This window comes from Ostrinia nubilalis, chromosome 7 (assembly GCF_963855985.1).
Source record: "Ostrinia nubilalis chromosome 7, ilOstNubi1.1, whole genome shotgun sequence".
NCBI classification, from domain to species: Eukaryota; Metazoa; Arthropoda; class Insecta; order Lepidoptera; family Crambidae; genus Ostrinia; species Ostrinia nubilalis.
The window spans coordinates 43,647-57,360 of record NC_087094.1 but is presented as its reverse complement, the minus strand read 5'-3'; the positions used below and the strand labels follow the sequence as shown (position 1 = coordinate 57,360).

General features: G+C 43.5%; 1 protein-coding gene across 1 annotated transcript; it reads left to right on the top strand.

The window, feature by feature from the left end:
* Positions 1-1,808: 1,808 nt before the first annotated feature.
* Positions 1,809-11,662, top strand: LOC135073022 (palmitoyltransferase Hip14). Its single transcript, XM_063967015.1, has 7 exons — positions 1,809-2,843; positions 3,406-3,573; positions 4,092-4,292; positions 5,923-6,084; positions 6,155-6,317; positions 9,676-9,908; positions 9,991-11,662. The coding sequence occupies exons 1-7, from the start codon at positions 2,157-2,159 to the stop codon at positions 10,249-10,251; spliced, it is 1,875 nt and encodes a 624-aa protein (XP_063823085.1). The 5' UTR covers positions 1,809-2,156; the 3' UTR covers positions 10,252-11,662.
* The last annotated feature ends 2,052 nt before the right edge of the window (positions 11,663-13,714 follow it).

Below are 13,714 nucleotides of genomic sequence, written 5' to 3'. Positions count from 1 at the left end.
CCTAAATATGGCGAGGATTGAAATCAACACCCTGTATAGGTGCAGAAACAAACTTTCGGAGTACATGTCGGACATGCTTAGGGAGGGAATGACGTTTTGGGTCATTTATGATGTTTTAAAAATAGTTCTTAAAATATATTTTATATGAGTGGAACTCAGGGTGGAATAAAAACACATTGCGAGCTGTTATTTTAACAATTTTGGAATAAAGTATTATTATAGGTAGGTAGTACGGTAGTACCTACCAAGTGAAATATGGCGGGGACTTCTTAGTCCCTTTCTTTTCTTTTTCTTCTTTGTAATAAAAAACAACAAGAGTTGTGAAATGACCTATCTACGAAAGAGCTTTCGCTTACCAAGGACGAGACAGCCTGGGGGGATGACTCCTCCAGGATTATCACTGACTAAGTACTAACTAAACTAATAATTTATTAGAGACGTCCATCGAAACCAAATATGAAAAGAACAACTTACCAGTTGCCTGATGAAATACACTACACTACTTTACTGATCCTATTTTTTAGTTGATGATGATTATGTGGTTAATACGTGCTCTGTGATAATGATAACAAAAATTATAGTAAAACGGTAGAACGATGATAAATATTAGCCAGCCGTTTCCCGCGCTTTTACTTTGATTCAGAGAGCACGTAATGTGGCACGTAATAAAGTTTGATTGTTTTCTTTTGCAGGAAAAGGCAAAGGCATTAAGTGATACAGCCAAGTCGTTTGTATTTAATCTGTATTTATTTAGGTATAGACCTCAGAATGCCTCAGACTATAGAGGAATTATAGATGACCCACGCTGAACTGTCCCGCCAAACTCAATGACAGGGGGGCGCTACCATCGTTCAACTATATGGTTTCCAACATGGCAAAAATCTGAACCAGCGATCCGGTATTGACGGTGGCGCCCCACTGTCAATGTCATCGACAGGACAGTCCAGTATTTTGGAACTATAATTCCTCTATGCCTCAGACCAAGTATAAAAGTCAAATGTATGGACCTTAAAATGACTTTGACAGCGGGGCGCCACTGTCGATTCCGGATTGCTGATTCCGTAAACAGTTCTCTGTCTACGGCTCAGTGTTGCCAGAAGGTTACTTTTGTAACCTTTTAGGTTACTTTTGAACTGCTTTGGTTACTTTTAGGTTACACTAATGAAAAGGTTACTTTTAGGTGATTTTTCAGAAATTGTAGATTTAACATTTACAGGTTATTCAGTAAAAAATATTAATAGTGACAATTTAAAAATTATGTCATAAACTGCATTTAAACATAAATTTGATTTATTGTTTGTTAAAAAAAATGAATTTTAGCGAATGTTTTTCGATAATAAAACGCAAATCCAGGAAACGTTTTTATACGACCGGTCACTTTTCGGTCTTCATGGAATGGTCATTCATTTTCGCTCCGCAACCCCCCCCCCCCCCCCCGTATGAAGGTTACTTTTTATTCAAAAAGGTTACATTTTTTTATATTTCTGGTAATTTCTGACAAGACCCGACTGGCAACACTGCTACGGCTGATTCCGATTTTTGCCTGGAAACTACAGTTGAACGATGGTGGACACATTGCTTTTATAGATGACCCACGCTGAACTGTCCCACCAAACTCAATGACAGGGGGGCGCTACCATCGTTCAACTATATGGTTTCCAACATGGCAAAAATCTGAACCAGCGATCCGGTATTGACGGTGGCGCCCCACTGTCAATGTCATCGACAGGACAGTCCAGTATTTTGGAACTATATTTGATTTATCGTCAATCGAACCGTCGAACTACGAAAAATAAAAACTAGGGACTCGGCTGTATATCATGATGTCTTTACTTTTTATGTAAAAGAAACGGTATCAAAAAAAAACTAGTTTTTTGTCTCATCTGTGGTCTCATTGTCTGTCAGATTTATCTGTTGTCTATGTTGTCATTTTGTCAATAAATGGGACTGAAAATTGACGGCGACGACTGCGAAATTATCAGAAAATCTGACAACCAGTGTAAAAATCTTTTAGATAATTTTATCGTTGGCTGTGCAAAAGTCGATAGTCATTATCTTATGAGAAAAACGCAGCATAAGAACGTAAATCTTCATTGTCCATAAAATGCCTGTGTCTCCGGGAATCTTTTGAAGCCAGCAGCAATATCTGTAGCAGCATGTACGACAGCACATGCGGAGCCGCCGCCACCGGCCAGTGCGGCAAGGGGCAGCCCGACGGGGACGGGCCACCGAAGCGGGATCCGCCGCCCGCACCGATCGAGCGGGACTACAGCGGGTTCGACATCGTCAAGGCGACGCAGTACGGCGCCTTCGCTCGCGTCAAGGAGCTCGTCGAAGCGGGCTGGGACGTGAACCAGCCGGACCGCGAGACCGTGACGCTGCTGCACTGGGCCGCGATCAACAACCGCCGCGAGATCATCCAGTACCTGCTGGCCGCCGGCGCCGCGGTGGACGCCGTGGGCGGCGAGCTGCAGTCCACGCCGCTGCACTGGGCCACGCGCCAGGGCCACCTGGAGGCCACGGTGCTGCTGCTGCGCGCCGGCGCGGACCCGGCGCTGCGCGACGCCGAGGGCTGCGCGTGCCTGCACCTGGCGGCGCAGTTCGGGCACACGGCCGTGGTGGCGTACCTGGTGGCGCGCGGCGTGCCGGTGGACGCGGCCGACGCGGGCGGCATGACGCCGCTCATGTGGGCGTGCTGGAAGGTGGCGGCCGTGGACCCCGCGCGCCTGCTGCTCACGCTGGGCGCGTCCACGCGGCCCGCCGACCGCTCGCACGGCAACACGGCGCTGCACTGGGCCGTGCTGGCGCGCAACACCACGGCCATATCCACTCTGCTCCTCTATGTGAGTCTGATCGTGCCGGAACTGCCGTTATACAACTTATATTTAATATTTACAGTGAAAACTCTTTGAAAACACTCAATGTAACGACAAAGCCCTTATAACATGCTTTGCTTGATTTTGGTTCGTTACCTTATTTTCAGTCTGCCCTTTTGTCTCTCCATTTAACATCGACTCTACTATAATGTTGAAAAATGCTTAGTCCCTTAATTGTTGTTCATAGAGTTGACCAGAGTTGACACTGTATATCAAACAACAGGATCTGTATCAACACATTGTAACATCTATATTACTATTATGGAAGCGTGATAGCAGTAGAGTAGTGATGGCAGTTACATCATCAGGTCTCTTTTGATGCTAATGCACAAAGCTATAACAGTTACAATGATTTTCTAACAGTCAAGAACTTTACTTGGATTAAGTTATAAGTTTAAATTCCTAATAATTTCGCCAGGTTTTAAAATCGATATGTGAATAATAATACATATGCAAGAAATTTCTTTAGCAGATTTGTGTGATAAAGTAATGATTTGTTGGATCACAATGACTTTTCTTTTCTTCACAGGGTGACGCTAGCTTAGATATCCCCAACCTGCGTGGTGTCACTCCACTAGCCATGCTGCAAAGCAATGCCGACTCATTGTGGGTTGGTTCTAAGGTCACAGACAAAATTAAAGAACATACACTGGCTTCCAGTAAGAGAAATATAATTAGGAGATTAGCATATGATAAGGTAAGCTTACACTGAAAAAACTAACATGAAACCACTTATGTACTTAACACAATTTCCTAACTTAGTATCAACACTAGTGGGAGGAAACCCAACATCTTTGCAATACAGGCCAAAATCAGTTCTTGTTACTATAACCCTCTGTTTCTATTTTAGTTATAACCCTCTGATTAGTGTGCCGCTCGCAGTTCCAAATACTTAGACATATGCAATAGAAAATTTCTTAAGTACAAAAAGGCCTCATCTGTCTTTCTTAACGACAGTGCCTCCTACCTAGTGGATACAGTACAGTAGTTAATATCTATTGGGTAATCTGTTACTTTTTCTATCATAATCAAAACTGTTTGTATTCGTATTGCAAATAAATAAAAGTAATGATTATTATTGATTATGTACAAAACTCTTAAAACCCATAGAATAAAATAAAATATTTTTAGCCTAAATTTAAAGTAATTAAAAAGATTGATTGATTGGTTTGTTGAATGCTTTATTAATCTAAGCTTGAATAAATTTGGTTGCAGAAGTTTCGATGGTGGTGTGTGGTGGTGATGCCCTTCATCGCGTTCTATGTCACCGGCCTGGTACTGGAGATGGAGGTGTTCTTCCTGCTCAAGATGTTCATTCTTATCTGCTTCTATGCATTACTGCATTTTGTTTCAAACATACTATTTGACGATGAATTGAAGAACATATTTCCTCTCAGTGTGTACCTGGCCACAAAGGTAAGCATCATTTTGATAACATCGAATTATTTCTTTTAGCCTAGGCTAGGCGCAGACCACCGATTTTTAGATGGCTGATAGTTGGGTCTGGCTGTTAATAGTATGGAGATGTATGAAAGTGCGCACATTACACCGGTTTGGTATCGGCCGATTATTCATACAAATAAAAATCGGGCCCAACTATCGGTCAACTAAAAGTTGGTGGCAGCCTAGGCTTAATTTTGCAAGTAGGTATAGTTGTTGCAATTCACGAAGGCGAGTGAACTTTAGCCTCGGCGAAAATGGACGACCGACCACAGCCATCGGTCGCCAGCGACCCACGGCGACTTTAACACACTTCAACCTATTTTGTATAGACGCGCCCCACACGTGTATTCGGTGGCGGCCACTCGCTACAGTACCCGCCACTGTCGCACTGCTCCACCTCCCGATTAGGTGGATTAGGTACTGATTTACCTAATCCTAAGTGGATCCAAATATTTTAAAATACCTAATCCAAATAATACAACGAGCGGGTTTTAAAATGTGGCGGCTTCCAGGCACCGGTGGCTGTCGCTCGCTTCTGACACTCTTAGAAATGTGGCGGTAACCGCGCGACAGCCACCGGTGGCTGTGGTCGGTGGCCCATTTGCGCCGACACTCACATGTGTGGTGGCTCGCTACTGTTCGTTTTTCAAAAGTTTTGTTAGACATTACACTATCCATGTACTATCGTTATCACACACAAGCTCACTCGCATTAGTGAGTTGCAAGAACTATTATCACAGAATAATAATAAGTACTACGTACAGAAGTTTTACTTCGCGAAGGTATTTTAAAAAAATGTGTGCTCAATGTCATCCCAACTAATATTATAAATGCGAAAGTAACTCTGTCTGTCTGTCTGTCTGTCTGTCTGTCTGTCTGTCTGTCTGTCTGTCTGTCTGTTACGCTTTCCCGCTTAAACCTCGCAACCGATTTTGATGAAATTTGGCATAGAGATAGTTTGAGTCCCGGGAAAGAACATAGGATAGTTTTTATCCCGGTTTTTGAAACAGGGACGCGCGCGATAAAGTTTTTCTGTGACAGACAAAATTCCACGCGGGCGAAGCCGCGGGCGGAAAGCTAGTTAACAATATGGTGTAATTTAGCCTGTCTCAAGAGTCCAACACCATTTTGTTGACAAACGTCAGTAATCGGCACTGCGCCGAAGCTAAGGGCTGACTTCGGTAAAATTATGTGACGTGAGGTGCCAAACTGCGGAAAATGGCGGAGGAAATACATGATTTAGCATGAATTATCATGAATAATATTAACTACTTATTTACCTCTCAGTGTCTTGAGGTAACTTAAAAAGTGCAGTCTGTGTTTTTGTTATTATTTAGGCAGTTAAATACTGCACAGTATTTAGTACACCATTTTCTTTATTTTCTTCCTTCATACACAAGAATACGCGTGCGTGAGTCAATGTTCGCTCGTATGTGAGGCCTTGTTGAATAGTATCCTGTAGGTGGGACATCGTGCGTGTTTTGTTTTCGATGTAAACTCGCGGAGATGAACAGGCCTGCTATTATTTGGTTTATCTAAAACGTGATATAAATGTAAATAAAAATAAACGATTACGAGTCTGTATGTGTGTGTCTCAACGCAGGTGTGGTTCTACATCACGTGGGCGGTGTTCGTGTGGCCGGTGGTGAGCGCGTGGGCGTCGGCCGCCTTCGTGGGCTGCTCGGGCGCGCTGTGGGTCACGTTCCTGCGCTCGTGGCGCAGCGACCCCGGCGTCATCACCGCGTCCAAGGCCGACAAGTTCCAGGTGAGTGCCGCGCGTGGTGAGCCGCGTCCCGCGCCGGAACTCAGTCGACTCACGCTCGCTCTCGCCGCAGACCATCATCGAGCTGTCGGAGTCGGCGCGCGGCGGGTTCGAGCCGGCGCGCTTCTGCTCGGCGTGCCTGGTGCGGCGGCCGCTGCGCTCCAAGCACTGCTCCGTGTGCAACCGCTGCGTGGCCAAGTTCGACCACCACTGCCCCTGGGTCGGCAACTGCATCGGTGAGTGCGAGCCTGAGCTTTGTCATTTCGAAAGAGTTCCTTTTGAAAACGTGTCACGGCTTGGATTAATTATTGATCGATTGAATGTGTCGTTTTAGTTGTGAATAAATTTTGGGTTAATACTGGGACGTGTAAAAGTGCTTTTTGAAAGCCTACACTTGCTTAAATAAATTAGTTTTATGACTTTTTTTATTCCGATGCGAAACGATTTTTTTTCAATCGGCGACGCTCATTCGTTTTGTCGAAACCCGTTCGACGAAGGGGCGCGCGGGTAGCGGAAATCTTCGCTTTTGTAAAAAAAAAACCGGCCAAGTCCAAGACGGACTCGCGCACCGAGGGTTCCGTACAAACCTGTAGGTTTATAACTTTGTCACAGCTTTAAAGGTCTTATAGTCCTGAGTATTTCATATGAATTTCAATTTAATACCTGTTACGCGTTCATGAGGAAAAGGGTAGTAAGTTTAAAATTATTAAAAATATTTTTCTTATAATTATGATGTAGGTAACTAAAATTTACGGGTTATGCTTTTTTTTAATTTGTGCGGTCTCATAGATTACGATTAGGACTCCTAATTTACGTTATAATACAAAGACAAACAGATTGATGGATATCGACTCGAAATTTAAGTATATAAATTACGCCTGTATTCACAAACATTACTATGAGGTCTCACATAGTAATGACGGTGAGGGTGACACACGAACCAATCACTCTATTCAACGCTGTGCGTACGATTTGCTGCTTCACTTCAGCAAGCATCGTTTGTGAATACAGGCCTTACGGCCGAATACTGAAACGCCATTTAAATATTTGACGGCTTCTCAAATAGTTAAGCAGCTCCTAAACTTACATTTCGCATACTCAAAACAATATCTGAGCAGTTCTCAATTTTTAAGCACCTCTCAAATTAAGTTGCACTCAAACGCCACTTAAATGAATTTTCGCATACTGAAACGCCATTCAACGCTAAGCATTACTCAAACAACTGTCAAATCGTCTTAAGCAGCTGTTAAATTTGAGAGTGCTTGCGCGGTATCTTAAATCCTATTCTTATACCTAAATTGACCTAAATAGTGGTAAATAATGTGTGTCATCGTTATCATTTCTTTCGAGCCTCGAGGAAATACCTAGATCTAATCGCAGGAACGCAATAAGGCTGAAGGCTATTGAAAAATATTATTATAATGACATGCAATTCCGAGCGAGGTTCCGCGTCCCTAAAGAAACGGTGTTGTTTCTGGATTCATAATTTGGAAGCTCTTTGAAACCCCTCACCAAATGCCATACAACCAGTGGACCAAATACTTATTATAACCCTACTATTCTACGCAACGGGAAGTTATGAACGTGTACTAGGTGATATCTTCCAAATCTAACAGCCAACTGTGCATCGTATAGTGCACGAAGTAACAACCAAAATAGCTCCTATGAAATCGCTTTACATAAACATGCCTATTTCTGAGGATTAAGGGGACATCGCATAGCAGCATTTCCAAGAGTTGTTGATTTGTCAATTTGATGCTCTGTCAGTCAACAATGATAAATGTCAATTGTGGTTACGTTTCGGTCCACGATCGCCACTTAATAGATTTCAACAATAAAAAGTATCACCTTTAAAATTATTTTTTTAATTAAATAAAAATGCAAGCATCAATTTTTTTATATGATAAAACGAGATTTATATATAATAGAAACTAAAAATAAACTGTTCTATGTTAAGTTGATTGAGTATATTTCCATAAAAGACAATACATAACCAAACGATGCTGCGTGTAATGGATAAAAGACGTAAAGTTATCATTTGTGTAAATGAAAACATACTTTTTTTGGTAAATGTTGCCATTATGTAAACATTTGAGAGCTGCTTAGCTGATCACGGCTTCAAATCCGTTGAGTAGCGTTTGAGAATACCATTTAAAATTGAAGGATACTTAAATTTAGGAGCCCGTCAGCTGAGTGACAGATTTGAGTAGTGTTTCAGTATTCGGCCGTTAAGCAGCTGTTAAATTTGAGAGTGCTTGCGCGGTATCTTAAATCCTATTCTTATACCTAAATCGACCTAAATAGTGGTAAATAATGTGTGTCATCGTTATCATTTCTTTCGAGCCTCGAGGAAATACCTAGATCTAATCGCAGGAATGCAATAAGGCTGAACGCTATTGAAAAATATTATTATAATGACATGCAACTCCGAGCGAGGTTCCGGTGAAGAAAGAAACGGTGTTGTTTCTGGATTCATAATTTGGAAGCTCTTTGAAACCCCTCACCAAATGCCATACAACCAGTGGACCAAATACTTATTATAACCCTACTGTTCTACGCAACGGGAAGTTATGAACGTGTACTAGGTGATATCTTCCACATCTAACAGCCAACTGTGCATCGTATAGTGCACGAAGACACGAAGTAACAACCAAAATAGCTGCTATGAAATCGCTTTACATAAACATGCCTATTTCTGAGGATTAAGGGGACATCGCATAGCAGCATTTCCAAGAGTTGTTGATTTGTCAATTTGATGCTCTGTCAACAAATGTCAATTGTGGTTACGTTTCGGTCCACGATCGCTACTTAATAGATTTCAACAATAAAAAGTATCACATTTAAAATTATTTTTTTAATTAAATAAAAATGCAAGCATTAATTTTTGTATGATAAAACGAGATTTATATATAATAGAAATTAAAAATAAAATGTTATATGTTAAGTTGATTGAGTATATTTCCATAAAAGACAATACACAACCAAACGATGCTGCGTGTAATGGATAAAAAACGTAAAGTTATCATTTGTGTAAATGAAAACATACTTTTTTTGGTAAATGTTGCCAGTAGGTAAACATTTGAGAGCTGCTTAGCTGATCACGGCTTCAAATCCGTTGAGTGGCGTTTGAGAATACCATTTAAAATTGAAGGATACTTAAATTTAGGAGCCCGTCAGCTGAGTGACAGATTTGAGTAGTGTTTCAGTATTCGGCCGTTAGTCTGCCAAGGTTTATAAGGCCGAAACATGCCTATTAATTATTGAATTTGAAAAATGTAGTTATGTGAAACATAATTTATCAATTTTTTTTGTACTTGCGGTCCCCTCTCGTACTATTGATAGACGGACACGGACAGGGCCTACAGTGTAGGCCTTACAGTGTAAGGTTTCCGTTTTTCCTTTTGAGGTTCGGAACCCTAAATATACACAAAAAGCACGCTATCTACTCGCAAAGCGCTCCATCGTGACCGAAATCGCACCGAGCGATGCACGGTCCGGCCACACGCGCGCCACGCGCTCCTCGAACGGGTTCAAGAATCCGAGCGTCGCCATCCGCAAACGTACTAACCTGAGTCGTGTGTGGGGTGGGTGCAGGCGCGCGCAACCACCGCTACTTCATCGGGTTCCTGGCCAGCCTCGTGGGCATGTGCGCCTGGATGCTGTGGGGCTGCTGCGCCTACTGGGCGGCCGAGTGCGGCGCCGCCGGGCCCGGCCTGGAGCGCCTGCTGGGCTGGGCGCGCTGCAACGCCTGGCTGGCCTGGGTCGCGCTCAACGCCGCCTTCCACCTCTTCTGGGTCTCCGTGCTGCTCTGCTGCCAGCTCTACCTGGTGAGCGACCGCGGCCGCCGCCCCGCGAGGCGGACCGGTTCCTTCCGACGCGCCCCGACTCATTCGCCGCCGTCGTTCGCAGGTGGTGTGCCTCGGCATGACGACCAACGAGCAGCTGAACCGCGGCCGCTACCGGCACTTCCAGGCGCGCGGCGGGCGCTCGCCCTTCTCGCGCGGGCCGCTCAACAACTGCGCCGACTTCTTCCAGTGCCGCCTGTGCGGGCTGCTGGCGCCGCGCGCGCGCGACTGGGCCGCGCCCGACGAGCCCGCGCCCGAGCCCGAGCCCGAGCCCGAGCCCGAGCCCGAGCACGAGCGCGCGCCCATGCTGCAGCACTACGTGTGAGCCGTGTGCGCCCACCCCGCGCCCACCCCGCCCGCGCCCGCGCCCGCCTGCTGCGTGCCTGCGAGATGCGAGTAAATTATATTAAAAGAATGCCTTATGTGTGTGGACGAGCTGCGGGCGCGGGATCGGAACGCGACGTGGCGTGCGGCGGTGGTCGCTTTCCGTTCCTGTTTTGTAGATGTGGAAGATCGTGGCGGGCGGAGTCGCCCGGGTGATTGAATGTTGCGTGCGAGCGACCATAGTACAAATGTAATCGCGGGCGGTGTGTTGTGCGAGACGGTTGCGCGGAGCGTTCGCCGGCCGCGTCTCGCCGCCGTTCGACGAGGGCTTCGCTTACTTAATTTTTGAGAGATTTCAATTATGACATCGACGTTGTCCTCGGCCGGACCGCACTCTCCGTTGTGATGGTGACGCTTCGATCGAGCGGAAGTCGGCCTCCGCTCTTTTTGACGAACAAATAGGATAATAATTAAGTGCATAATATTTTTGTACATACCTATATTTTTGCTAGTTGAAAATTCCAGTGTTACCTCCTCAGTAGTCTATGATGATGTTAAGGATATTCTCAAACTGGTACGTCAAGCTCTAAACACTGAAAATTGGTATTCTGTTTTGCGATTGTCTTTCGTGTGCGTGCTCGGTGTCGGTGAGGTTTCGCGACTCGCGGCTGAGGCTTTGGCGTAGGCTGTGTGTGTAGCAAATGTATGTACACTTACATTTAATTAGAATCGCCGTTAAGCTAAAGAGCACATAGGTAAACTTTACGGAAGATTGTTGAGAGATCTTTCGAGTTGTCAGTGTCTATCGGAAATTGTTTTTATCTAAGTTCGTTTTACAAAACGCTTGACTAACAGAAGCCCCTGTTCGTGAAACATACCAGTTTCGAATCTAATACTGTGTTAATGCAAATATAGTAAGTTGTATCCGTCAGAGTTGCCGGGCTTCGGGCGCGGGCGCACGAATGTCGTTGCTTTGCAGATTAAAACAGTATTAGATATTGTATGTATAGTGATAATCAATGTACATATTATTATATTATAGTTATCGTTTAATCATCGTAAAGTATTTTTAAATCACAAATGTAACTGTTCTGTGAAGCTTTTGTCTACTTTTAAAATTCCTATTTAGAATCGTAAATATCGTATCGTACGCGGGGCCCTCACGGACCCCCGTTGTAGGCTAGACTCGAAACGAAAGTGAGAGCTTAAGAAGATATCACTTATATGTATATGAAATTTTCTATTGATTGTGTACGTCTCGTACTCTATCACTTGACCGCGCGCGGCGGCCGCCCGGGCCCCGTCCGGGCGGCTCCCGGTGGCGCCGATAAATAACGTTTATTAACGTTTAATATACAACAATGAAACCAAAATGCATTTGAACTATTATAATAAAAGAGTTATAATCGTGATCCGTCTTTCAGTTATCCCTACGCCTCGCTCTCTTATAATTCTTCCAGGAATTCGTGCATGCGCCGCGTCGGAATGACGGGTGTATCCCACTGTTTCCATTTTCCACTGCAGTAGAAATAGTGGGACAAATGTTTTTTTCCAAATTTTATCCCATTATTTCCATTGCGACAAAAAAAAAAACGCATAAGGGCGCGTATAGACGATCGCCGCTTCCTTTATGGTGAACAATTGTCTACCACATACTTTACATTACTACCCCAGCATTGAAATAGTGGGAGAACCTCCCATCAGTATTTCCATCAATGGAAATTTATAATGGAAATAGTGGGATACACCCGCAATGACGAAAAACGATCATGTCATTAATATTGAACAGAACAAAATAAAATATCGTTATTCGTTTAGACTTATCAAATTAATTTTTAACAATCGTTCAATGTTCTCAATTTTATGAAGTCTATTTGATATGTTGTGTCAATGTAGTCCAACTACAACGAACCCTCCCATCAGTGACATTGACAGGGGGTTGCCACCGTCAAAATACCGTCAATTCATTTGTTTTCTGTGGTTGATTAATCTTGTCATTGAATTAAAAATAATACACTGGGCAATAGGCTGGGCACATAGTACGCAGAACTGACGGCCGATAGGGCAGCAAGGTTCTGGAGTGGAGGTCACGTACCGGAAAATGCAACGTGCGACGTCCACCCACAAGGTGGACCGACAACCCGATAAAGGCGCTGGATGCAGGCCGCTACCACTCTATGCTACCAACCGTGCGATGTGGAAGTCATTGGGGGAGGCCTATGTTCAGCAGTGGACGTCCTGTGACTGAAATGATTATGATGCTGAAAGTGCACTATGCGGGAAATTGGCCAAGCCGCATCAATGTCAATACATGCCCACCAAGAAGAAACTTGTCAAGTATGTGTGTTCACATTGATGCGGCTTGGCCAATTTTCCGCATGTACTTTCAGCATAACGATTTTAATAATGTGGAAATTATTCCACATTATTAAGAAAACATTAGTTTTCTGTGGGTCTAGTCATTAACAGTCAGATTACAGATACCTAATATTAGTGTTGCGAGAAAATAGTGAGTTGGTGAACAGTGGTACCGGAGGCGATCGTAATAAAGTACTGCGAAAGAGGGTAGATCGATATGTCAGCCAATAACATATCTCACCCGCAAGATCTTCAGTTACTTCGTGATCATGGCGCTTGCAACTGTGCCGAAAATATTGGAAGCTCGTAAATACAAGGTATCCGGTAGATAACTATTCTAATACATATGTTAATACGTAAATAACACATGTATGTTAATTTAATACTAATTTCTTCCAATATTACATTTACAGATCAAGCCAGTGCAGTGAGATTACACCGGTGTGGGTGGATTGAGTTAGCCGCCGCGCCGAGGAGACATTTTGTTTGAGGTATGTTCTCCATACTTTATGATTTTTTCTTTAGTCGAACTCAAACAACAATCAATAAATTGAGATTTCTTAAGAAAAATTTGGATTGAGAATTAATTTCACAACAAAACCTGATGAGTAATGACGTCACGTGAAGACATCACAGTCTTTGCTGAAATAATTTCACGCCCGGTTATTAATAGGGCGTTTTTTTAAAATGCATTTTTTGATAATCTTTTCGTACTGTGTTAATTTAATGAAGTAGGTACCTACATAACTATTACTTATTCTGACTTTAGTTAGATAATAATGTTTTCCAATATTAAAGTATTTTTGTGTTTAATTACAGATTCGAGCGGCAGCCACCGGGCGGGTCCCAGGGACAGGGAGATAGATCATCCTCCGCGTCCGAGATCCATGCGGCTTTCATCAAAAACATAAGGATTATGAATTTGATTGGTAAGTAGTTGTATGTCTACATAAACCCACATAACTGTCGCCTTTTTATACGTTAAATTGATCTATCAAAATCAAAAATATTTATTCAGTTTAGACCACAAGTGGCACTTATGAACGTCAAAATGTAGTAAAAAATAAAAGGTAGCCCTTATGGGGCACTTTACATGTCTCCTTATC

Excerpts from the sequence above, each read along its gene's own strand:
- LOC135073022 (XM_063967015.1), top strand. The coding sequence starts at position 2,157 with ATGTACGACAGCACATGCGGAGCCGCCGCCACCGGCCAGTGCGGCAAG. Across the intron at positions 3,574-4,091 it reads GGAGATTAGCATATGATAAG|AAGTTTCGATGGTGGTGTGT; the intron begins GTAAGCTTACAC and ends ATTTGGTTGCAG. Across the intron at positions 6,085-6,154 it reads CCAAGGCCGACAAGTTCCAG|ACCATCATCGAGCTGTCGGA; the intron begins GTGAGTGCCGCG and ends CTCTCGCCGCAG.